The 26,965-nt window shown below is 34.3% G+C and overlaps 1 protein-coding gene across 1 annotated transcript in view; it reads right to left on the reverse strand.

The window, feature by feature from the left end:
• The window catches only part of LOC138690753 (connector enhancer of kinase suppressor of ras 2-like), a 212,728-nt gene that overhangs the window by 34,979 nt on the left and 150,784 nt on the right, over nucleotides 1–26,965 (reverse strand). Inside the window, exons 10-14 of the mRNA XM_069811546.1 lie at nucleotides 25,911–26,044; nucleotides 25,128–25,333; nucleotides 20,260–20,345; nucleotides 18,575–18,829; nucleotides 5,391–5,425 (exon numbers count right to left, since the gene is read on the reverse strand). Of these exons, the coding sequence (XP_069667647.1) occupies nucleotides 5,391–5,425; nucleotides 18,575–18,829; nucleotides 20,260–20,345; nucleotides 25,128–25,333; nucleotides 25,911–26,044 (716 nt within the window). The remainder of the gene's footprint in view (nucleotides 1–5,390; nucleotides 5,426–18,574; nucleotides 18,830–20,259; nucleotides 20,346–25,127; nucleotides 25,334–25,910; nucleotides 26,045–26,965) is intronic.

Consider the following 26,965-nt stretch of genomic DNA (forward strand, 5'->3'; position numbering starts at 1 on the left):
GAGTATCCTGCACTTTCTGTTCATACAAAAATTCCTTTTATAGTGAACAGAAGTGACTTGCTATTTCTTCACAAAGCAAATATCACTAAGCAAGTGCAACTGTGAGTACCACCCCCATGTTGATACTCATTCCTCTTTTCCTTTTGAGGTACATGTTTCATTTTCTGCCATAGAAAGATAACAACACATCTTTAATTGTCCCATAAACTCTAGTAAGGAATGGCATTTTAGCTTGTAAAATTTATAGAACATCTACTGAAAATGAGGACTGATTTAAACCAGCTGCATACAAATTAAGCATCCTTTCATCACATAAGCAATGCTCAGAAAGAAGGCAAAATAAAAGAGCTCTTACACATTATTAGTGCTTTTAATTATAACATTCCAATTCTCTATTACCTTCAGGGTCATTAAATCCATCACTAAATGAAAGTTATAACTGTATCAGAACAAACTGATGTAACTTATTAGATTGCTATCATTTTGGCTTCTCCACAGGTGACAGGATACAAACAATAAATCCCAATGAATGAATCAAGTCTAGAAACAAGAATAATTACTTTGTGTGTTAATTACCTTTCACCTCATCTTTGGTACCTGTAATAGTTATAACCTATATTGTTGACTTTTTTTAAGCTCCTACTCTGGCAGTAATGGATAGGATTAAAAACTAGAAGTAATATAAAATTATTCTAATTACAACAAACTGCTAATATATATTTACCATTGATTAAACAATTTTAGACACTAATCTTTCTTTGAATTGTATTTTTTTATTCGACCAGAGCAATCCAAGCTTATCATCTGACTATTCAAATTTGCAATAATTTTTTAATCTATGAGAGTTTCCAGTAGGTAAAAAAAGACAACTATTTGCCAGAATTTACTCCTGGAACAGAGATAACTTGGTATAAATTACCGGGTAGTGTATTTCATGTTCTGTCATGGTACAAAATGCTCTGAGCATTCTGATTGGGGACCTATGTGGAATGGCTAAGTTGATGCATAGTCCATAAGCAGGCTATTTTGAGAGCTTTTCTTCCTAGTCCTTTGCAGGATGGCCCATTTCATAACGTTACATAAATGTAGGAGCTCAAGTACACAGCACAGATGATCAAGAGAGAATTTCAAAGCTGTTGGTTAAACATTATGGACAACAGTGAAGCCTGCATTTGAAAATATACTTAGTCCCTGCTGCCACCTGGATACTTAGAAGCATATGGTGATTCCAAGCACAGAGAGCATGAGTAACAACTCTACTGATCCACAGCAGCTAAGAACAACTAGAAAATGGCACCTATCATCCTGCTCTTTTTTACTTAGCTCATACTTGGAAGATGTAAATTTCTAGATGCAACGAGCATTCAAAGCTCTATTCAACCTTCACATCTCACAATCTGAATTACTTCAAGTGCACTGTGGTTGCAGCTCAGGGTCAAGGCCACCATAATTAACTTGAGAAAAAAAAATCAGCATATTAGAAAATACATTGGTGCAGGAAAGCATTGTAGGTACAATGGGAAATTTCCTTATGGCTGGAACATATGAACACATATGTAGCAATTTGGATTTATCTATGTGGTCACAGGAATGCATTTTTAACCACCTTGCCTGGATTCATGATTTATATTTAGGTTATTAGAACCTCCATAGCTTATATAACGTATTCCTGTCACAACTAGTAAATTCTCGCTGCAAATTAATTATTGAGTATTTTGTAGTGAGATTTGAAATCCCTTCTCAGTCCCATGCTGGTTCAGCTACTGGCTCAGAACTATGCTATAGGCTATTACTTGATACTTCAAGTAACAGCCAGCTAGCTCAGATGCATCTGTACTGTTCTGCAGTCACTCTAATACAGGTGTATCTGTACATGCAAGGTTGACAAAGCAATGTCAAGACTAAAAGTTATTTTAAAAATATGTATCTCTTCTTACCTCTCCAGCATTAACCACAACTAAAAAAAATAATTTCCAAAGCATGCCACTGTGGACATGATTAAAACAATTCTTAAGCATTAGTATTTACAAAGACAAAACATGTCATGAAAAAGAACCTGAGCAGCATTTTCACATGGTAACTAAGTGCAAATACTCATAAAACTTGTTTATTCAGCTAGCAGTTGTGCAATGCATGGATGATACAATTCTTTTCTGCCTTCTCTTTCCCTTGCAGACCTCTGTGGTCAGCTAAGCAGAGTAAGATCTTCAAACCCACGGTCTCTGTAATAATGTCATGGTTACATTATGCACACATGTCTAGAATCCACAGATGTCAAGGTTTCCTATTACTAGAAAAAAAATTATCCTAAGGTAAAATGAAGATCAAAGAACACAGTGAATCCTGCTAACACATAGTCAGATGTTTGTTTGCAAAAAAGCTGCAGCAGCGACTACATGTTAGATACTCATCACCCCTTTTTCATCTGTGAAACAACAACAAACAGGGTAAAGTGCTTCCGGTAAAAAGGAAAACAAATTGGCTGCTTCTTCAGGAAGCATTTAATTTAGTTTGCCTTCCCAAAACCTCAGACCACTCACACATTCAGTGATTCCACCTCCAATTGCAGAGTGTAATTTTCTAAATCACACCACCAGCTCAGACATGGAGTCACAACTTGCCTGTCGCTGCCCTACTTTTCTAGCCACAAGACTGCTTTAAAAGTAGAGCTCAGGTTTTTCTGTATTATCTGTCAGATAGGGGCAGAGTTTAATGTGTGTATGGACAGTATCTTATAATGAGGGGTATGGGTGCTCTGCATGGATGGTGAAAAGTCCAGCCCTGTGCATCGTGCTGGGCCAAATATGTGACATAGATGTGCCAAAAGAGTTTGGAAGAAACCAGAGTTGTAATGCAGAGATACCTAGCTTTTATTCTGCTCAAGGCTAAAAAAAACCTGCTAGACTTGCTTTACATTCTGCTCATTTGATGAGTTTAAAAAGCTACATATTCATAGTAACATTCTGTAGTCTTGTATTTCTCACATAGCTGCTGTGTTTTCGGTATACATTCCCTGCAGTACATTCTACTATGTGCAAGAAACATCCTTCTTCTGGTTTGGGGCTTTTTTTCTTTTTTTAAACAAAGGATGCAATCATACCACAGAAACTTGATAGGCAACTGGGTTAAATATCTGAAATATTTTTATTTTGCTTTAAGCTGTTTAAATCACTTAAAAGAAGGTTATTAGGAGCAAGAAGATATAACTCTGACTCTTTTAAAATATTTTTCAACATATTGAAAAGATATAATATGGTCATGTTTTGGACCTGAAATTTAAAATGTGCAGGAGAAGAATTAGGAAAGGGAGAGTCATTCTATAAAAGAATATAAAATAGCCTTTTGCTAGAATATAAAAGAACAGCCTTTGCTAGAATATAAAAGAATAGCTTTTTGCTATGAAAGTTTGCCAAAATTTCATCAAGTCATATGTCCCTGGAAAATATCTCTTGGCAGATGTCCAGTAGAGACTTGTGTCCTGTCCACCAAGGATGTTCCATCTGGATTGTAATGTCCCTGCCAAACTGAGCATGTGCAATCCACTCAGAATAATTAGGCATGCTTTGCTCTATGAAGAACAAAATTCCTCTGCAACTCTTCCTTGTGGCTGCAAGAAACTGTGAGTGCAGAGAAGGAAGACAAAAAAGGGGTGAGAAGTACAACTTTTTTTTGGCAGGGGCCTGCAATTTCTTTCTGTTGCAGAAAGTCAGGTAGGAAGGACCTGAGGGAGGGAGCAACCATACTGGAATGAAGAAGGGTGAGAAAAGGGAGGGACAAAAAGAAAGGTGAAAGAAGCATGAGGGAAAAACAGGACAATAGCACCTGGCATGAAAAAGTTGGGATACTAAGTGAAAGCAGTAAAGACGTAAGATTTACAGAAAACAGTAAGATTTAAAACTTCAATACAAGTGGTAAGGGCAAAAGATGAAATCCAATTGTTACTTAAAATGAGACTGAGAATGACACACTTTTTCCCCCTGTGTAACCCCTGCCTTATACAAGATGGATACTGCTTTGACTCTGAATGGGAAGGAAATACTAAGCAGGACTATACTTAATTTATTGTAAAAATAAGAATCTACATTTAGCTGAGGTAATGGTTGATGAGGTAACAGACTACTACAATGGCGGCAATGGAGAGACAAGACTGTCTTTTTTATAAGGTGAAGTAGAAATTTATCCTAGAAAAAGTCTTTTGAACTCTATCTTTACCTCACTTTCATTGGTGATAACAGTGCTACTCAACTTAGTTGAATGCCATTTTAAACATGCACAGCACCCTACAACTGGGGAAACTTCAGTAAATTCTTACCATTGCAACTGCCTCTGAAATGAACTACGATGTTTAATACACATATAAAAAGGTAAAAATGCTGACAATCCTGAGAAATCAGGCACGAGGTGACTTGTGTTTGGTGATCAACAACTAATAGATTGTACCTCAGACTTCTAGCTGTAATGTAGTAGTATTTATACCATTGAAGAAAATCATCAATTGTAAATCCTTTAGATTGGTGAAAACACTCTAAATATAATTAATTATTTTATATTCAGTGCATGGTTTAGCTTCTTAAATAGGTCTAGGCCATATACAGGATGAAAAAAATGTATAAAATATTAATTATCTGTACGAACAGCTTCCAATTAAGCTTAATTATGATGTACTATGATACCCAGGCATCTGTTATTTCAAACTTATTCTTTTAATATGACTTATTGGATGCAACTAGAATATGAACATACTTCATCACATAAACTGCAAAGGAAAGAAAGACAAAATCACTATTTTATTCATCAGAATTAGTCGATTACATTCAAATGTAAGGGACAAACTGAAGTCCCCATTCTTAGTATTTATCAAACACAAGCCACAAATATAAACAGTAATTTTTTGTACAGACTGAATTAGCATGTAGATGTTCATTGAAAAATTCTGCCCGTTACCTCAAAAAATCATGCTAGACATGCATTATGCATTTCATCCTCAGAGTGATTCTGAAATACTAAATTTCAAAAGTAAAAAAAAGAAAGAAAAAAAGAAAGGAAAAAAGAAAAAAGAAAGGAAAAAAGAAGGAAAAAAAGAAAAAAGAAAGGAAAAAAAAGGATGGGGGAAAACATCTACCACTTTGTAGTAGTAAATTCCCCGCCCCTCCAGTAATCTTTAATAAACATGCATCTGAAGTATTTTTTCAACCTTTGCAATCTATATTTATATTAGATGTTACCAAATGAAAGTTAGGACATTTACTAAATTATATTAATGCTAATATCACTAAACCCTGAAAATTTATTCCGCAAATATTGCAACTAAATTTCTAAAAGTAAAAAGTGAATATAATCCATAGATAGATTATGTATATATTTAAATACAGTATAACAGGAGTAATTACCTTTCAGTATCTCCACTGACTGTGTCCCCTGCTCTCTGTAGAAGAAAAACAAATAGTATTAAACACGACTAAAGACTATACTTCCTTGGTGCACTCAATATAGTGGTATCTGCAGCAAAAGAAGTCACAGAAGTAAACCACAGTAGTCATTCTGTAACTAAGGAAAAGGAAATGGAAAATTTATTTCAGTTTCTAACTAAATGTTATTCACAATAAAGATCATGTTTAAAGCAACTTGCATCTGCACTTATAAAATAGTTTCAGCTGCTGTATAATTGTGATCAAAGCTCTTTAAAACAAGAAGGGAGCTAAAAATTTGTTAGAATGTCAATGTTTGCAAGAATGTTAGTATTTGAAAGGGAGTTTAAGTGTAAAGGACAAATATTACAATATAGAATACAGAATTTCAGAAGAATGAACTGTCATCAAAACTTTCTTTAATACCATTCTTACATAGCTTTACCTAACTTGATTTACAACACTGGTTATTCCTCTGAGGTTTGGAAATGAATATGTCTTTTAGTAGCAAGTGATTCAGGATTAAAAATAAAATCTTCAGACTGTTTTTTTTTTTACTTTAAACCAAGCTTTATGATGGAGAAGTTTTCCCACAGTTAAACAGTTTCTCATCTTAAAGTTACAAAAGTGTATGTTTTAAAATTAATGTGTATTTGTTTATAAGTGCAGAAATCTGCACTTGAAAAATCTTTGAGTATATGCTTTCTGAATAACTAAATAGGAAACAGATTATTTTTTGTAAGTATAATGTTTGTGTTTTAATATCACTACTTTAGGCATACAGTAATATATTTAATCGCATGTGACTTCAGAGAACGGCTACAAAACTGAAATGCCTGTTGCACATGTAAGACAGGAAGTCTGCTGGGTCTGTTTAACCACATGGGCTATAACATAGGTATATTCTAACAGTGTGCATTTCTAAGAAAACTTTAAAATGTTCAGGGGACGCATTTTGCTACCTCCTTCCTTCACGTATCCCCCTGGTGTATCCATATACAGGATCATTTATCATCTTTCACCATGCGATTTCTACTACAGGTAATAGATGATTTGCCACTTGAAGCAGGCAAAAAACCCTTAAGTGACCAAGTTACCCTGGTAATAACTAATAAGTTTGGAGGGGATTGATGATACCAGAGTAATGTTAAAATATCTCAGGAGTCTTGTTTATCACCTGCTTGCATGTAATAGGACTAGTTACCTAACCTAAGATCAGAAAGACAGTTTCCCTGCAGCAGGACCATGAAGATCTACACAACTACTTCTTCTTCTTTTCTCTTAAGCATTCCCGTTATCCAAAACATTCCTTGTATCCAAAGGAGAATCAACCTGCCGCAGGAACATGGTGAACATACAGTAAGATTATTAATGGCAAAGATTTATTTCCAAACTATCAAGCATATGAAGGTACTGACAGCCTATATAAAGTCAAAAGTGGATCACTAAATCAGTACATGAATTTTCATAATGGTCACTGTAATGATCATAGGGCTGAAAATTAAAGAATGGTAAGCACTATTCCTGATTTTGCAGCTAGTACATTCTACAACGTGTTAGTGTTTTGAATAAAACATTGCCACAGTTAACCCACACTCAAGCCAGAGACTACGTCATGGCAAAACTGTCTACAATACAACATAAATGACACACATTTAAAAGTTTTCACTTAAATAGGCTTTACTGTCTCTTAGCTTCCACAATAAATAGGATGCTACAAATTTTAAGAGTAACTTCATTTCCTCTTGTTGCTACATTAAATACTAACCTTCTATTGTTCTGGTAATTGATTCGGTTAAAATATTCTAGCAAATGTGAGCATCAAAGATGGTTACCATTCAAAGAAGAGAACTTACCTGATGAAAAGTAATGAAATGGTGCCCTTACACTTAAAAGCAGGGAGTTCTCCTACATACCTTGTTGAAACCAGGCACAAGGTAGGAGCTCCCTATTGAGTAATTGAGTACACAAAACTATAACAGGCTTTCTCGAGTGCTATAAACAACTTAATTCTCCTTAGAGTACACTGCAATCTAGCCTAAAAAACCCACAAAAATGAAAATATACCATCTAGAAATATTCATATTTTCTTGAAGCCGATTGTAAGAGATAACAGCATACATCTAAAGCAAAATATCTGTTTGAAGAGCTTCAGTAAAATGCTGCAAAAGAAATGTCAGATTTCTGCTGCTGCTAATGCACTATTAAATACCAATCTGATCATTCCTGAAAATACTGTGGACAGCCTAGTAAAATATTGTGTAGCCAACCGAGCAAAAGAACTTTGACAGCAGCACTACCCATGCTACTGTTATAAAAATAGAATTTATTCATACTAGAAGGCTCAAAGAATTTCTTCTCATATCCCTCTGCCTTCTAGTGTTACTAATTTTAGAAACTAAAAGTGGGAATAATAATTTAGTCAGTTTAAGCGTTTCCCATTCTATTTCTTAATTAGTAGAGGCCTTTCTTTTCCAAAACTGCTCCCAAAGTAAAAGCAAAGGATTTCCAAATCAGGGTTTATTCACTTTTTCTCCCAAATGGGACTCATCCCACACTCCCTTCCCTGACAAAGCTACAATAATCCTCCTTGTTCACACTGTGCCAGCCATCTTCTTTTCATCGCCTGTATTACAGATTTTCACTACCACTACACAACTACCCCAGTTACTTACTTCCTTCCAAAGAAACGCACAAAGAACCCCTATATCATGGGTGATCACCCTGGATCATGGTTCCAAGATTCCTTTTGATCAGATATATTCCATTAGTACAGCTGTAAACAATTGCTAGGATGTTGTGAACTTGCATATATTAGACTGAAAAAGACACTCTAGAGTGAAACGTGCTTCTGTTAATAAACCATGTTTTTCTAGAGGTCTTTCAACACCACTAATTTTTTGCATTAATGAGCACTAATTTTCAGATATTTAATAATCTAATCTAATTAACTAAAACATAGTCTGTAGTCGGGAAATTTTACAATGGTTCTATAATAGTGGGAAAAAGAAAAAATACGAGTTAACCATTTAACTACTCACAGATTATGTAAATTGTAACTGATTATTAGTTCACTGCAATTTAGAAAAGAGCAAAGAAGAATATCTGTATAAATACAGAGAGGGAGGAAAGAGTTGATATGAGTACTTGAAAGGTAGAAAACATATTTAAGACCTTTTAATCAATACTTAATTTATTAGAAACAAATCTCTGTTCCCGACCAACTCATTAATAACACACATATTATTACCAATATTTAAGTATGGACACTAGGGATTACTATAAACATACATATGTGTATGACCTTCTATTTGACTGAATTTTTATCCTCAAAGAAGATATCATTGGGGTACAATCTGGTTGCTAGCTTGAAATGCCAAACTTATAGAAGGATTTCTGATAGCATGTATGGAAAAAACCACACAGTAGCATTTCTATAAATGTGTATGTATAGCTATAATTAATTTCCCTGTGTAATTGTAATTACATGCACAAATACAATACTGACAATGATTTATAGGTGGTAGACTCCTATCTGCAATTTCAGCAACCTTACGTACAATTTTTCTGAGCAGTTGCTTCTTAACAGTTCCTGATATTTGGAAGACAAATTGCCTTACCCTAGTTCTCAAACTAAAACTTTACTTCATCTTAGTAAAAGGCCACTTTCATGACTAGTAGACGTGTGGGAGGCTCAGGAGGCACAAGTCTTGTCATGCTGTCACAGACTATAAAGCACAAATTCTGTGAAATTCAGGTCACTGGCACCTATCAGCCTTCTTTAGTCAGCTTCACATTTATGTAGCTCTAGGGATTTCAGCGGATCTATCTCTGACTTGCACAAGTAGAAATGAAAGGACTATAAGGCCCATACGGTCTAACAAGCACATCTGTTGATCCTTTCCCAAAGCAAATCCTGTAGAAACTTCTATTTACCTGAGATTTCTATAAATAACTGATTTAAAAAAAAAAATTGTTTCCTTGAACCAGGATTTCATCATGAAAAGAAATATTTTCTCCTAAGAAGTAAAGAAATCACATAAATCACAGAAAACAAAAGAACCTTGAGCTGCAGAGATAGTGTGAAAACATTCAGAAGTCATTGTTTACCTGTTTACTATTGGAAGAGACTAGAAGAGATGGTAATGAGATTAGACTAGTTTGATAATGAGCGGTACTGATCCCAATGGTCAAATGCAATATATTCATTCCACCTAGATATGTCAATTATTCAGATGCAAAAAAGATTCTCCTACCTTTATCATAAATACTGTTCTTCTATACTCAGATATTTAATTCCCTACAAAAATGATTTCTGCTTCCTTAACTCACATATTCATTTTCCTAAGCATCTCTCTACATTATGTTTGTTCAAAAGTGAATCAGTAGCCTTGTTGCCAGGGACTTTACTTATCTCTCTAGCTCAGTGAGCTGATGCTTAACCCATTGAATACACTTGCAAAATTATTATGCTCAGCTAAAAATGAAAGTAGCCTTTGAGGTTTTTCTTTCACTCACTCTTGTTGAGAGGAGAGATAATAGAGACAGGAAATAATCTCATGCAATCTACACCCATGTACAGTTCAGAAATACTCAATTTTTGCAGTGAAAAAACTCAAGATAACAGGTGAGAAAATTAACTAAAGACAGAAGAAAAGTATCCACTCAGGATTTTTAATTATGTGGTACATTATGAACATTATGTCAGCATATAGCAGGCAACAGAGAAAGCAGCAAAATTTTAACAGAATGGAAGTTCCATTTTTTGAAAAATGCTACATCCAAAAGAGAAACTACCCCAGATTATACATGAGGTTAAAAGAAGTATTCTAACAGAATATCTAAAGGAAGACTGCCCTGTGGCTAACAAAATTTATCTTATGTAGTAAAGCAAAAAATAGTCCAAAAGGACAAATCACAACAGTGGATAAACTGTATTTTATGTTGACCAAAGCTTACCTTTGTCCTCATCAATCCACTCTTTTAATTTAAGGGAAATTTAAGAAATTTAAGGGAGGTTTAATCTGAACATCAATGGTGTAAAAAATAAACAAACAAAAATATCCACAGACCCCCCCAAAAACACAACAAAAAAAGTTATATTCTTCAAAAACTAAGAATAAATACTGCATTCCAAAGGAATGGGTGATGTGGTTTTTGGTCAAAGAAAACCAGCATATTAACTTTTAGCTATATTTATGTTCTCTGAAACTCTTATGCTTTTCTGGAACAGACACCAGATATGATTTTGTCACAATAAACTAACTAGAACTACTGAGCTTTATGGAATGAGCAATCATTCCATATTGTATACTAACAATCTTAATTTCATACAAGATGTATAGCAACTAAAGTGGACACTCACTTGAAGTATCCACCAAATTTAAAGAATAGAATTTTATTTCATCACAGAAAAATTACAAGGTAGAATTTAATGCCATTTAATAAAACTCTGAAGTTTTACGGATTTCACATGAAAAACATAATGCAGTTCTTTCCTGAGGAAAAAAGCGTTCAGAGCCCTAATACAGTTGGAAATCCAATCACATGAAATTACGCTGTTAGAGATGGAATGTATTTCTAAGTGCAACTTTCCACTGTCACAAAGCACGAACATTTCTTGCCGAGAAGTTAAGAACAGCCGACATGCAGCCCAATATTCAGCAGTGATTTTGCTGCACAGGATTCCATGGGAAAGGTAAGGCAAGTGGAAGAAAGAGAGTCGCTGAAGTTGAAAGGATGTAGTGTAGCTCAAGAGGTTACACAGGTCAGGGAAAAAGACAGTCAATTCCTTCCCCTCCCTTTTTCTCACATTCCCCATTCCTCTAGGTACAGGCTACCTGTGACCCTGCCCTACACAGGACTGAACTTTTCTGTCATGCAATGCTTTCTCTCGTCCTCCAAAACCCCGGCCTCATTCTCTTGCTGGGGAAGGGAGGAAGCTTGCAGGACCAAGGCCTGAGCCAGCAAGTAGAGAGTAAGACTCAGAGAAGAGTCTTCAGAGTACTACAGCTGGCTTCCTGCATACTGATTCTTTTGTCAGCAACAGTAGGAGATAATATTTGTATTATAAGGAAGATGAGTTTGCATATTTGCATTTGGTGCATTCTTCTGGATGACAAATATTGCAATTATGGTAGCAATAATATCAGTTGTAGCTAATATTTATTAACAAATGCTGAATCATATCAATCCAAATGGCTGTTAAATTTATCTTTAGACTGCATGTACAAAATCAGAAATAAAATACTTTTCTTTGGTAGCCTGGAGAAATAATAAAAACAAGCCATAAATTCATTTGCTAAAATAAAACAATGCAGTAAATCTTAGCTCTGTTGTGACTTTCTGCAGTCAACGGACTCCAGAATGCTTTACATACGGCAATTTACACATGAAGATACAGTAGGTTAATGAATGCTTCATTTGCTAACTTTCATTGGTAGTTTGTAGTGGTTCATTTGAAGACTGCAGAATGACATAATTAAAATATGTTCTAATACAGCAAAATTACTTATGAAAACATTGTGTATGTTTGAATAAAAACAGCCTCATATTTGCTTTGCTGTACAGCTTCCTAATATAACTATCAATTTAAAGAGTTCAAAACAAACAGGGTAGCCTAAACATTTGGAAGCAAGCAGTAATACATAGCCTGTCTCATGGCTGAATTGCTGAAGCAGGTATCACAGGCCAGTACAAATACATCAGTCCTAACCACTGCAGCGTGTTCAATGCAAAATTCCAGGTCCTCTCCTGAAATACTGTGTGACTGGAGCCCAGGACAGGTCTACAACAAATAATGGAGAAGCTCATACCTCAGCTGAGCTTCACAATTGCTCTATAGAGACGGATGGACATATTATGCTTGGATCGAGATGTAGTATATTATTTCAGGAGCAAGCGCAACCATTTTTCTAAGTTGCTTCCAGATGTGAAAAGGTATATCTGAAACAAACATTGGTTTGTGCTGTGCAGATACATGAGCTAAATTTGGTCTAACTTAGAGAATCTATACACGGTTTTCACTTTGCATTATACACAGAGTATAAAGGGTACCAAAAGTTCAGATTCGATGGTAATTTCACTTCCTTAGTGCAGTGAAACTCATAGGCAAAACTTTTCAGCATATGACAGACCCTACTTATTCCATAAAGTTGCTCAGCACTAAAATCCAACAGAAATCCAACTGCCTTCTTGCTTTTCCTTACTGCAAATAGATGTTTTTTATAGACATCAAGAACAACCATAGTTCTAGACTAAGACTGTTTTAGGCCTTTTTTCCTGGATTCACGTTGATTATGAAGTTCTTGATTACTGAATGAATGTGGAAATCTAAAGACTGTTGACAATAATAGTAAAAAGGAATATTTCTTAACATTTTACTTCCCTTTATTTACCCTTGTACTGTAAAATGCCTTTTTCCTTTTGAACTGTTTATAGATTAATGAAGAGTCTACCGTTCAAGGCTGCACAGACTGTGAAGAAATGTATTAGTGGACATTGCTACTGAAGGATCCATCTTACAGTACTAGCTAGATACTTGTCAGATCAAACCTTCATGTGCATGCACTGTTATGATACAGTATAAATGCAAAGTAATCTTATCTTACAATCAATACAACTGGACAGAATCAGTTTGAAGCTACAGAAGCTAGAAAGGCTTATATTAGCTTCTCTGAGCAGCTAGATTCCACATAGTCATCCTCATAGTGATTTTCCAACATACCAGCAAGGTAGGGAAAGAAGGTTTTCCATATTACAGATACTTAAATAAAAAGCAAAGGTAGAATTTATTCAGCAGTTCAGAAAGGAAATAAAACTCTGAAGGAAGTAATTCTCATCCTTGACAGTTAAGACAGTTGTTTCTTCCTGCAAAACCAGGAAGGAAGAAATAAAATAGGAGCACTTTTCCTACAAAATTGGCAATAAAAGACTCCTCCTTCACTCATATGGAGCTGAATACATATGATTCTCCCAGTCTGTCTTAATTATTATACTTATCATAGTAGCACTCAGACTGCCTATCATGCAAAAAAAGTGTCTGGAACATCTGGTACATCCCAGCATGCATGCTTTACAGAAAAACCAGATCTGCATTGTGTTTGCATAGATTTTAGTTCTCAGCATGTACCATTAAACTTTATGTCATTTGTCAAGCTGCCTTCTGCAGCTCCAAGAACAGTTAAATAGCATTTACATCATTCTGTGCTAAAAGGCATGCATTACCAACTTCCTGTGATCAGCAGGAAGAAAATAAAAAACAAGTTAAGCAAGTTCTGTGAAACAATGACTAACCCTAAACTACTATAACACTTCAAATTATCTTTAAAGTAAAAAGTGGCTACTGCTGTAACATTCCCAATGACTACCCTAAACCAGCCATTATTTCTGTTTTACTATGTGGGGAATATTGAAATGAAATAATCCATCTTAAAATTCATTAAAAACTAAGTCTCTTCTACACACTGAATTCTAATTCACAAAAAATTTAGAAGATTCAATAGTTTATAATCTAATTTCTTAAGATATGATATTACAGAATAAAATATCCAATTACTTTGTAGATAATAGGGCCAGAACATTTATCGCTAAGTAAAACCAGATGAGAGATCATTATCTTACTTGAGAATTTAATGTAGTAACCAGCAAATTAAATTTCTGAGCTTCAGAAACTAGTGCAAATCTGAGGCAATAAAACCACGAAGTCGAACACCATGTGAATTTTCAGACTAGGTCTGGAATAAGAACTCCAATATTCCTTTTAGGCAGATGCTGGTTCCCATAGTGCAAAACGTAACTGAGCAGCAGAAAATGTACAGTTCACTAGAGTTTTTTAAAATCCTGAACATCAGTTTAAAGATGGAAAATGTTCTCTATTCAAGACTTTTTGTCTTTTGTTTTATGGGGACAAATGCAAAATGAAAAATTTCTCGTGTACATCTGGACTATTGTGCAGGAGTCCTACTTAAGTTAATTTTCTTCAGAATGAGCTCTGGTAATACAAAATAAAAACATATTCAGACTTTATTCTAGTAAACCCAGAGTCTATTCCAACAGTGTATTTCAGCAGTTCTATAATGGATATACTTTTGTGATATTTACATATGCCTCACTATTTAGGCTGAATCTGGTAAACAGTGTCACTTCAGAAGCAAAGCATTAGTAAACATAGGAAGTAATGTTCTAAGAAATACTCTATTGATTAACAATAACAGCCTTGTTAATTGTAATTGACTCTTCCTCAGATTCTGTGACATGCATCACAGAATTGCATATCAATTAAATTAGGGTTATAAATATATCCTGAAAGGGGTAGTGTTTCTTGACAGTAATATTTTACTGCAACATAGCTTTATGCATCACTTTATACCCTGGGCATACTGCCAATATTGCATTACCTAAATATCCACTTTATATAGTAACTCTGCATCCTCACAGCAACTTATGAAATCAGTCTAATTGTTTAATTTTAGGTTCCAAATCAACTTTCCTTCCAAAGCATTAATCTAGTGGTGAATCTATGCAATTACCAATTTTGTAAAACTTCTTACGTCTGTGTCTGGTAATTTAAACTACTGTTAAATAAGTGACTTTTTTTTTTTTTTTTTGGTATGTATTTATGCAAGCACTTAGAAAATAAAGCAATAGCTAACTGACACTGTGTATCTCAATTTCTCCTTCCATCATGCCATACTTGTTTGCTTACAAGACACTATCACCTTCCCTTTACCGAAGATGATTAAGATCCTATTTAACATTATCATCTCCATTTTCCAAAGCATTTATCTGGGTTGAAATTTTGATCTATATCCAAAAGTTGCTCTGGTCATGTGTTAAGTGTAGAGGAATTAATGGAAATCTGATTATAGCAGTTCTGCAGTATTGACTTCCATAAAAAACAAAATAAAACACCCCCCTCCCCCAAAAAACCCCAAACCAAAAAAAACTAAAGCAGTTTTGTCATCTGAAAGTACTGCCTCCAGACAGCTGAGAAAAAACAAAACACAGACTAGAAGAGCAAGGAGAAGGGAAGCAGACATCACACAATTTTTTTTTTTTAATACAAAAGTAGCAAAAGCTGTTTTATGGTGATTTGGTTAGGTAAAGTTCAGAAGTATCTTCTTTTGATTAACCTTAGTCTTGTTGTAGAATGAATTCTCAAAAGACTAAAATCTCATTATCCAATAAATAAATATATTAAAATGCTTATGAAAATCCTGGTAACACCTTTAGATATTAAGGAAATGAGATGTTCTACTTAAAACCTAAACTTCTATTTAGGAACACAACTATCTATTATTTTTCTTTTCCTTTTTGATATCTAAAAGCCATTAAATGTTCTTTGATATTTAACATTTTCATTCTGGGTAGTTATCTTTCAGGGTAGATATGCCAAACAATTTTTTGCTTCGTTTTTCAGAATTCTTTCAGTATTCAAAGTGGAAAGACATTGTTAATACGAATGATTCTGTACTGGCAAGAACCCACAAAACCTGTGTCAGCAACTCTTGTATATTTGTCAACTCAGTTTCTCTTGTATATTTATAAGGCAGGTGACTAAATGCCCAAGATATTCCGACTCCTATGACTATCTCCTAAAGGACTGCAAAGGTCTGTCTCTAATGTTGTTCAGAAAATTTATGGTGATAAAAGAATTTATACCACTCTGTCAGTCCATAAATAATCATTTTACATGTGTGCTCCTCTGTAATTACTGGACATTATAATACAGTTTATGAAACAGGTACTGCACTGACTTTTTTGGGTAAACCAACCACTACATGTAATGTTATCTCCTCCCATGATACCACCCTTTTTCCAGTTTCCTGCATTTCCTTCAGAGCCTTTACAGTTGACATATTATGTCATTAGGTTATTTTTTCATATTTATTGTGTTATCATACAATATCATATTACTAATTTATCATGTCTGTTTCAAATAGCTGCATTTCTTCTAATACACAATGAAAGCCACAGAATGAAGAACTGCTCCTAGTCACTGTGACTTACAAACAGAAAGCAGCTGACAAAAAGAATTTAAAACTGTGTATTATAATATTGCAGACATTTAAGATAAAATAATATTTCTATAATGTGTAACTGGTTGTTTTTCTGTATAAAGTGATTTGCAAACTGCTATTCAGAACACAAAGCTCATATGACGGTATGGAAATCATGCAAGATAATACGTCTTCAGTTCTGAAATCACAGTGAATATGTGGCACAGTACTCTTCAAGAGAAATGCCACTTTTATTTTTAAAAGAGTATCCACTTCAGGACTGTTGAGTTCTGACTACTTTGGTGAGAGTTGTACATTGCCCAACATCTGCCTCCTTATACTTTCCCCTGAAGGGTATGACTTTTGTCATACCTTTTGCTAGGGTAGAAGGGCAATAGATCTGATACAATCTGGTGATTTCTTAACAAACTCCAAGCATTAAATTCTGGTTTAACTGAACTAAACAGCAACTTTTATCTCAACTTTGCCAGGAAATTTATTTTGCCTTGGAACTTTAAACGGAAGTTGCCTTGATGATCAAAAATAAATCATGTGACAACAGGCCTGACTCTGGGAACTTAACAAATGACTACCATTATTTAAAGGGTGCAACTAGCATCTTACCCCATATGACCCATTTCCCTTTCTTCAGAAGTCAGGTGAGTCAACAGACAATAATCACGCTTCCAAAAAGAAATCTACTAAACCCAATTGATTCATCTACCAAGTTATGAAATATTGTTCAGTTTTTTGCAGACTTGCATAATAATTTTCTCATTCTTCCTAGTAAACTAGCTACTGCTTTTTGCTCTGGATTTGAAATCCTTTTCTTTGACTTTGTGATCCTGATGATCTCTCTACGACTTTATGGACAGAATAAACATATCCTGATAGACAATCACATGACTTGATTTATAATCTACTTGACTTTCTCTGAAGCTGGGGAAAAAGGCCTTCCACCTTTTCCAAACATACTAACTTCAAGTGGCATAGGAAAGGGAAACTTAAATTTCCTGAAGACAGAAGAAAAGTATCTGATCTTCAGACTATCAAATGCTGACAGCTTGCGGCAACAGAGATGAATCAATGGCTATATTTCACCCCTGAGGTGAACCTTCTCAGACTTGATGCAAATACAGTCATCTCCCAAGATTTTGCTCAGAGAAAGAAACACCAGGTAGAAGCCCTAAATGCAAAAAAAGTCCAAAGAAACTTGCTACAAGTCCTGCTTTTTCACTTAGGTCTTTCTAAGAGGAAATTCACCATGATTAGAAAATAAATACACCTTTGAAAACTTCCATACCAAATGTGGGGAGGAAATAGGCTTTTTCTTCAGTAAAAAACTGCCCTGAAGATACTGAGGTTTGAGTACAAAATACTCTGAAGCTACTATTCTGTCATGAGAATGGAGCAGTCTGCTCCCAAACGGTAGGACCATGAGTAAAATCTAAGAATGCCTCTATAAAAGGCAATATTACACATGCAAAGCATGAACAGTGAGGACTGATCTCTAAAAGGGTGTTGATTATTTCAGGACATCTGAATCAGTACAGTGAAATTCTGCACAAGCCAACAGTCATGAGAACCTAGTGCTTTTTTGTGGTGGCTATAAGAACTGGCTGGTCATTCATCCAATGAATTATATCGTCTCCATAGTTTTTAGTCCAAAATATTTCCTCTATTATCAGTACCAAAAATTCACATTACTAGACTGTGGCCATGATACTGCAATTTAAATAAACAGTAACTCCATTAGGCTTGTCTATTTTTACAAGACATAACAATTGGAGTGGAAATATAAAAGCATGTAAACTAATCTATAACTAATTGTTATCAGAGGCTGAGTATAGGATCCTCAGGAACCTTTGAAAAAATAATATGGTCAAATTAAACTAAACTCAGTGAGACTAAGTAATTAGGAGCACTCTTTTACTTAAAGCATCTGATATAAAATGATCCTCACCTTGCATTTTTCCATTCTGTCTAGACTGTTCTTATGTGAAAGTTATCGTGATACTGACATTAAGCAACTTTCTTGGACTATAAAATACAACATTAAAACATAAAGTAGAAGAATATGCTTTTATATCTGTATCAGTCCTAAAAGGAAAACATTTTATGTTTTCCATGTACTTTATGTAGTAAGGTTTTTTGTTCTGTACTTACGTGATAAAGTGGAACTGTATTGTTTTCTGCTAGCGAGAAATTCAAGACATCTTGCTGTCCAGGTTCAAGCCTAACATTAATAGTAGATGTTAATACGGATGGACTAATAGGGTAGTTTGGACTGCTTGTGGTTTTGCCCTTTTTTCTTGACCTATGACCTGTGTCCCTTTTGTTGTCTTTTTGTGTCAAAGGCTCTTCTTGGATAACCAGTATCTTGTCATCACTCAGATACCGCAGGAGTGAATTCTCAGAGTCAGTTGTTGGAGGAAAAAAAAAGAAAAAAACATTAGTAAGAGAACAGAACCATTTTGGCTGCATCTGTATTGTCAGCTTGGTTAACTCCCCACTTCATCTGAGACTCTTTCCTCTGCAAACAAACCTATTTGTACTAAGGTTCCAATCAAGAGCAAACTACATAGTTGGCACAAAACCTAGGTACAGAAAAGATGGTGGTGCATATCCAGGTCCTTGCATGACAGACGGTATGAAGCTAGTCCACATCATATGGCTTGTGTAACTAAGAAAATATAAATACAGCCAAAAGGTTTCAGTGAAATGTCAAAGATTATCACTTGGTACTATTAGACTGGAAAGAGTCATGTGAATTGTGAGGGCTTGCACTGGACTCGGTACTACCTTTACTGACAGCCTTTGCCATTTGAGGTGAAAGTCAGCATACATGTAAAATACTTGTAAATTGTATCAAGCGGGGAGCATCTCTGGGACCATTCCAGAGACAAGGATTGTAATTTCAAGGAACCTGACAAACTGGAATAATGGTCTTAAGATGTGCAATATACTTGGGCACAATTTCAAAATGGGAACTGGCCAGGCAACAAGTCTGAGGAAAGGAATCTGTCTATAACAGTGAAATACAAACTAAACATAAATCAACAGACTTGGAATAAATTAGAAAAGGCTTGTGCCTTAAATGAAATGAAAAGATTACTAAAAAAAAGTAGTTTGAAATCCTGTATTAATTTTCAAGAGTATCATTCAATTTTGTCACATTGTAAATAGTCAAGTTGAACTCTCAGCTACCCACACTGTGCCTAGAAGATTCTGAAAATATAGTATTTATTTAAGAACCTTTAACAATTGGCATAACAATAAACATAGTTGCACATTTGAAGAATATTCTTTTGAATGATATAATTGCTTTTTAGCAGAGGAAAAAAAAGGAAGAAAGGAACTTTGCTATCACCATGCTTCTTCCAAAGTTCATAACTCCCACTGGAATCAATAGAAATTTATATGATTAGGACTGCTGGTCTGAACACTGACAATACAGTTGCTGATTCTCGTTTCAAATATTCATTCATACTAATCAAAATGTGTCTCAAAGGACATTACCCTACATCTATAACATCACTTGTTGCTTTCTAGAACTGTGAAGATTAAGAACTGATTGCTATTAACATATATCTGAAACTTATAAGTATTTTTTCCCTTGATGTTTATCTTTCTTTATACTAGAATTAGATAGAGTAAATCCCTCCTACTCATACACAACTTCTTAAATTTTCAGAATAGAAACACAGAAACCCAGATACTAAACAGGCTCTTTTATATTCTCTGTGGCACTCAAAATAGATTTCTTTCCTGTGATGATATCTTCAATCTTCTTAAGTAACAAACTAAAAAAAGGTCTTGGAGAAGAGCAGAGAAAAAAAAAAATACTCACCTCTGCTTCCCCTCTTGTACATGTTTTGTTCTTTTGACTCCCCTATCCAACTGTACTCAGTAGGCATAGAAACTGGCCTTAAATCTCCTGGAAAAAATTCAAGATAAACCAATATAATTTTTGAAGACTAAAAATAGGAGGTTGTAGAGTAAACGATGCTTATAAATGACAGACATGATGTGACCCTTCAGAGCAATCCTTTTTATCAGTGCCTGTACATTATTAAAGCTGTAGCATTCAGGATCAATTAAACATCGTATATGCGGGATTCTCCTCTTCATTATACCAATCTGAAGGAAAGTACCACTGACTTTGGTGAAATTACTTGTATACGTAAAGCTGATTACAAATTTATTTTTAAACTCTGTTCTGTAAAAACTTGCTCACTCATTAAATAGGTGTTTCGGAATAAAGAGAGAAGCAGTTTTTAAATGGACTAATATGTGTTAGTAAAAACCAGAAAGACTATTAATACACATACAACATTACATATCTATCAGTTAAACCGTAAAACCTATTTGACCTGGAAAATCGCATGGTGAGTAATGAGGGGATCTCATTTCAAGGAACGTTAATTTCAAATGCCTTAGAAGGAAAACATGGAGTGCAGTTTGGTAACAACAACAAAGAAGATTCAGACATTAGGGGTTTAATTAATACAATTTTATGGTACTATGGCTGCAAGATATTAATGTGCATTAGTCATTCCCTACTAGAGTATCAGTCGAACATTGATAGCAGGCAATTAAACGAGGAATACTACAAAACTGACTACAAAGCATTAGCACTTTGGCCTTGTCAGTGTGCATTATCATCACAAAACACAGAAACACACCCTCTAGATTACGGGTTCAGTTCTGTCTGACCCATGAAGCCAAAGACTCCTTTTTCCATGTGCCAGCTGACTAAAATTTAGTGTGTTTCTTTAGCACTTGAGCGATTTTTTTTTTTAAGTAGTTTGCTACTGTTCTGTTTCTAGGATAATTATAGAATTTAAATGTGAACAAGAGTTTCTTTTTCATTATCAATATCCCCAGATTGATTAAAGTGTTAAAGTATTTTCTGGGGATTATTTGTATGCTAATATAGTTTTCTATTCACCAATCTTCCAAAATACAGCTTTTTAGCTACTAAAATGTTAGGAGGCTTTAGGAACAAACAGGTATATAAGACAAGTATGCTTCTGGATAACATGATTTTCTGAAAATTGAAGGGATAACATACCTAGAGTACTGAGATTTTCCCATATTATACATTTGCTTATACCATAAAAGTTAGTGTATAACTAATTGTATGGAAAATATATGTAGTTTCCCTGTCTGCCTAACAGTTGAAACTACCTTTAACTACAAATACATTATTCAATGCCTAATCTTAAATTTGGCCTTGGAAGAATAATATTAATTAAGGACACCCCCCCCCCCCAATAAATCAAACAAAGGGAAGAATTAGTAATATGTAAAAGAATGCAAAACAAGTAAAGATTATAAATTAAAAAACAAAAATATGAAAATAAGAATGCACATAACAAATGAAGATCAACATAATAAAGCTTAGCAGTATTTCTGGAAAGAGAAGAGAGGTCTGAAGCTCTGAAGAGATTTGTAACACAAACGCCAGATACCACAGCATAATCGACATCAAAAGTAGAAATTTAGGACAGGAAACACACATGCCAAGCAAAGCAACTAGTGATTTTGCATACTGCTTATTTTACTTCCAAGTTCTTTCCCAAACAAATGTAACCTATAAACTGTTTTAACATTGCAACTTGGATATTTTTCTGAGGAGTAGAAAATTACTGTGTACAAGTATACCAGTATAAACTGAAAGAAAAAAAACCAAAACACTTATTTATTATGTTTTTGCCTCTTCAACACAAATAGAGGAGATTTGATATGCCTTGCCGCAAGAACTCTAAACACCATAGCATGTTAAAGTTGGACTAATAGCAGAGTATAACTCTTGGTAAAAAAAAAAAAAATAAAAAGAAATGCACTGCAGCAATGATAAATACAAGCTTAATTTTCACAAATGGTTTGAGAAAATGGACTTATTTGCCTTCTTGGATTTTGGATATATTATCAGTACTGAGGGTCTCATCTGCCTGAGAACCCTTCCACCTACCAGCTGCAACAGTGACTGGTTTCTAATATTTGCTTTAATTCTGGTAAGTCCATAGCAGCAATTTCTGAACTGTGGTTTGTGTGAGTCCTGACAATAATGAAAGCATCTGCTTAACCATGAAAGACTTCAGAACTTCTATTTTCCTTACTTTGCCCATGGCTATCTGGTTCCAGCATCAGATATGTGTTTATTGGATCTACCATAAATCCTGTCTTTCCACTGAAACACATATTGTCACTTTGATGATTCAAATGTACATCTTTAAGTCAAAAAGTACAAGCCATTCTACTACAGTAGAACAAAATTTGGATTTGGAAGTCTGTTAATTGACATATTAATTTAATCTGTAGTTTAAAAAATTTTGAAACAAAGGCATATTCCTGAGACTTTAAAATCAAATGCCTTCTGGATTTTCAAAGTTACAGAAAATCAGAACTGTCCATCATAAACACAAGAAAAATCTTGCATATTTCTGGGATCAGGCACAGAGCCCAACATTTTAAGTCATCATGCAGCATGAATTTATGAAAGCAAGCCAAATACATCCATCTGGCTCTAATTTTAATCACAGTTAAGATTTATCTTTCATTCTAATTTTATTATAAAATAATGTCACCTATCAGGGAGAGAAAGACTGATATTACTAGTTTTAAGATGGAATCCTACTCTTCTGTGTTACAGCTCTTTCAAGCATCAAGTATATGACCATACAAGTTACCAAAAATATCCTATATGTAACAAAGATCTATTAAAATTTCCCTATGCTGAAAAGGTAGTGTGTATATATACGTGATCCTGTCCATTTTACAATTGATATTTTGCCATTTTTTACCATAAAGCCAGCTATAGTTAGCAAAATACAAAACCAGGACAAAAGTTCTGTTTAACTGACAAACATAAGACTGTTTTCAAACTATCAGAATAACAAAAACAGAACAACACTTGGAAAGTCGGATGTGTTTTGTTGGGAAAGTCTAGCTACAGTGAATTATCACTCTCTAGCTGCAGTAACTATCACTGCAGCTTCAAGTAATTTGAAGTATCCTTGCAGCTGTCATATTTTTCCGACTTGAATTCTACTCTCTCATCTCTCCAAACAGCAGGTGAAATTACTTTAACTGTCACTCATTAGCTGATCTTAGCCAAAAGGTAACATAGTTGAAACCTTAACCCAGATAACTTAGGTAAACTGTGCCATAAATACCTCGCATATAATAAGAAAACCACAGCAAATATTTATTGACAGAGGAAAATACTTGTACATCTTAACTATCAAAATCTGTTTTGGCATCTGGGGATATCAGTTGCCCTCTCTTCTAACATTTATGGTGATAAGAACACCTCAGTCTGAGAACAGTGAAGAGAAAGCTGCATCATCTTGAAGTACTAACAACTGAAGGAAGCATGGGAAACTACATTTAATAACATCCAAGGTATCAAATTCTGAACCAGACTAACCAGTTCTATGGCAGACCAACAGTATCAGTGCCTGGAGTGCTTAAAGTTTTTTCTTTTTTTTCCCCAGCTGTATTCCATTTCAGCTGTTATTGGATCTTCCACTATAGCTGCCCTTAGCATTATCTCCATTGAACTGCAGCATGTTTTTATTACCTGTGTTCCTCACAGACACCTTTTCCTTTACTACTCTGAGCTTGTGAGAGGTTTTCCCTTTCATAGATATCAAAGACAAAAAAATTTAGGAACATTTTAAAAAAAAAGAGAGAAAGGAAAAGAACCTTAGTCTGAGTAGATGAATGAAGTACTTATTGATGGCATCACATAAATACATATATATCTCTCAAAAGATAGCAGCTACCCATACAGAATGCTATGATCAGAAGGAATAGTCATTGCTTTCTCTGAGGCTCAGAAATAATGTCATTTTCAAAATCAGATACAATTAAAGTTTTTAAAAGAAATCTTTTATCTTAAGACTGTAAACTTTACAAAAATAACTTACTGCCTTGAAAATAAAACCACTGAAAATATATGGAGAATACCCTGCTGTATTTCAGTTATATTCTTCTAAAATTCACCAAACACCAAGGAAATAAGTTTTAACACATAAGCAAAAAAAAAAAATTTCATCAATTAATTTTCAGCAATACCTTTTATATAGATACATATACTCATATACAAGCACGTTTGAATAACTGTATGCTCATATGGATTTACATACACACAAAATTTCTATATAAAACCGGAGTTGTTTATTGTTTTAATAGCATCTTATATATTCAAACAATCCCCATCCTAAAATTTTGAAATATGTTTCCAGTATTAACAACTGCATTGTAGGATACTACTCATGTAATTATATCCATTTAATACAGTGCTGAATTTTGGAGGCCTTACATCTCATTTCATACAACCAGTAAGCCTTTTCAGGCCCTCAATTGAAGTTTAACAGCCCAGAAGATTGCAACTAGAATAATCTCCAAGAGCTTGTGAATGAAATTGAGTAAATCAAGATGCTAGCTATCCAAATAACATGAAATTAAGTATCATTCAAAATTTTAAGTATGCACTGCAGAATAAATCTATAACTAACTTACACACTCCTGATGATGAATGTTAGCTTGTAATTATACTAATTATTCCTTCACATAAACTTTTGTCTAGTATTTAGAGCCAACAGGTCATGGTCTAACAAAGAATGAAGATATTTGGGGCGTGTTGCAGTGTTAATAGCACAATTTGTAAATATGGTCAATTTTTAAATGTTAAAGAAATCAAGCCTACCGTGAGTGGGTGTTTTTTCTCTTCTCCGTACTCCTGTAGCTCTGCTTCTCTCATACTCAGAGCCCACAGGGTGGCCTTCACCTTCAATTAACGTGTAGTATTTCCCACTTTCATGCTCCAGAAAATAGCTTGGAGACTCAGAGCCTTTCATTCCAGACTTTCCAAATTTGCTGATGTCATCACAAGACATTATTCCAATTTCATCCCTAAAAACAGTAAACCAGAAGATTATGGAGAAATTAACCACTGTACAATAAAGCTAAAGCATACAACTGTCCCTCCCAAACACTACAAAGTCCTGTAACTGAAATGCTGTAGATGAGAACTTTCATAAAAGTGATTCAATCCAACAAATGTAGATTAACGAAATCATTATTGGTTCCATTTTAACTGTAAGATAAAGATAGTTATTCAGGAGTTTTCTAGTACCTGAAAGGGAGCATAAGGAATTGGTATAACATGAGAAGACAAGGGTTTCCCTTGCAGAAATGCATGCTTTAGAATATGATACAAGTGGTCACTTAAAAGTAAATAAAACTAAATGGTTAAAGACTTCTTTAAATGCTTTCTTGGTTTAGGACTAAACCCAGGTTTTGTTCAACTTGTATCCAGCTAAGTAAAAGTTAATTCTCTCAAAATAATGATATGCTGTTTAATGTATTTCTAGCTCTTAATTTTACTAACCATTTAGTTTGATTGTGGGGCTTTTTGTTCGTTTGTTTTTTATTAACCTAGTGAAATTAAAGTGTAAAATTTTATTTTTCAAAACCAGGACGTAAATACCTGGGGCCATAAAGTCCTGACATAGGAGACAGAATGAAAACATCCTGAAGTGCAGAGTTCTCCATTTTTGAGGATATGCCCATTGTACTTGTTGGCGTTGTAGAACTGCTTGTTGGACTGGTTGGAATTACAGGCTGTAAAAAAAAAAAAAAAAAAAAAGGCACATTAAGCATGAATTAGTATTTTCTGTGCTACAAGTAACAATGAAGTCAATGTGCATAATTTTAGGAATCTTGACCTCTTTTTTTGGATTAGCTGTTTTTTCGCATTACTGAAGTTTCTTCCAAAAAGGTGTCTACAGAAACACTGTTTTACCAAAGAGTTCAAGACTAGTTATGAAAGAAACTGATAAAAGACCAGTGAAATTAATTTAAAAGCCATCTCATGGGAAAATCTGAGACTCAGAATCAAAATATAATTTTTAACCAATGCAGAAAGTCAATTGTATGGGGAGGAAGGACATACACTATTAAATGTCATTAGTACAAAAATTAATTACAGAACTCTGGAATTCTTGCACTGAATGAAAGTGTTCATAACCATAATGTTGATTTCAGTAGAACATTTATTGTTAACAAGGACAGAATATCTAGATTTTTTTAAAGAAAACAGAATTCATAGTCATCTATTGTTTCTTATTTTTCTACTGAATCCATAGTGGTGATGATTCTACCATGGTAGTACAAATATAGGTTCTATAGTGACTAGCAATGAAATATAAATTAACCTAAGCAATAAATCTGAGCATCATAAATATTATTAATAAATTATGGGGGTCTTTTGGGATTTTTGCTTTTTTTAAATTTTTAAATGAAGTTAAACACAACTTTTTTACTCAAATGCCACAGGGAAGCTCAAGTCAATGGCTATAAGGACTACCACCAAATATTCTGTGCAGGATACAAAGATGATATATACACAAAGAATATTTTTCAAGGTACAGTCTGTGTTTATATTCAAGAAAGAGAAAATACTTTTATTTAGTATTATTGTTTAGATGTTTTATATGAAAAATTCCCATTCAAATACAAAATTGTGCTTAAATAGATACAACT

This window comes from Haliaeetus albicilla, chromosome 23, assembly GCF_947461875.1.
Source record: "Haliaeetus albicilla chromosome 23, bHalAlb1.1, whole genome shotgun sequence".
Classification (NCBI taxonomy): Eukaryota; Metazoa; Chordata; class Aves; order Accipitriformes; family Accipitridae; genus Haliaeetus; species Haliaeetus albicilla.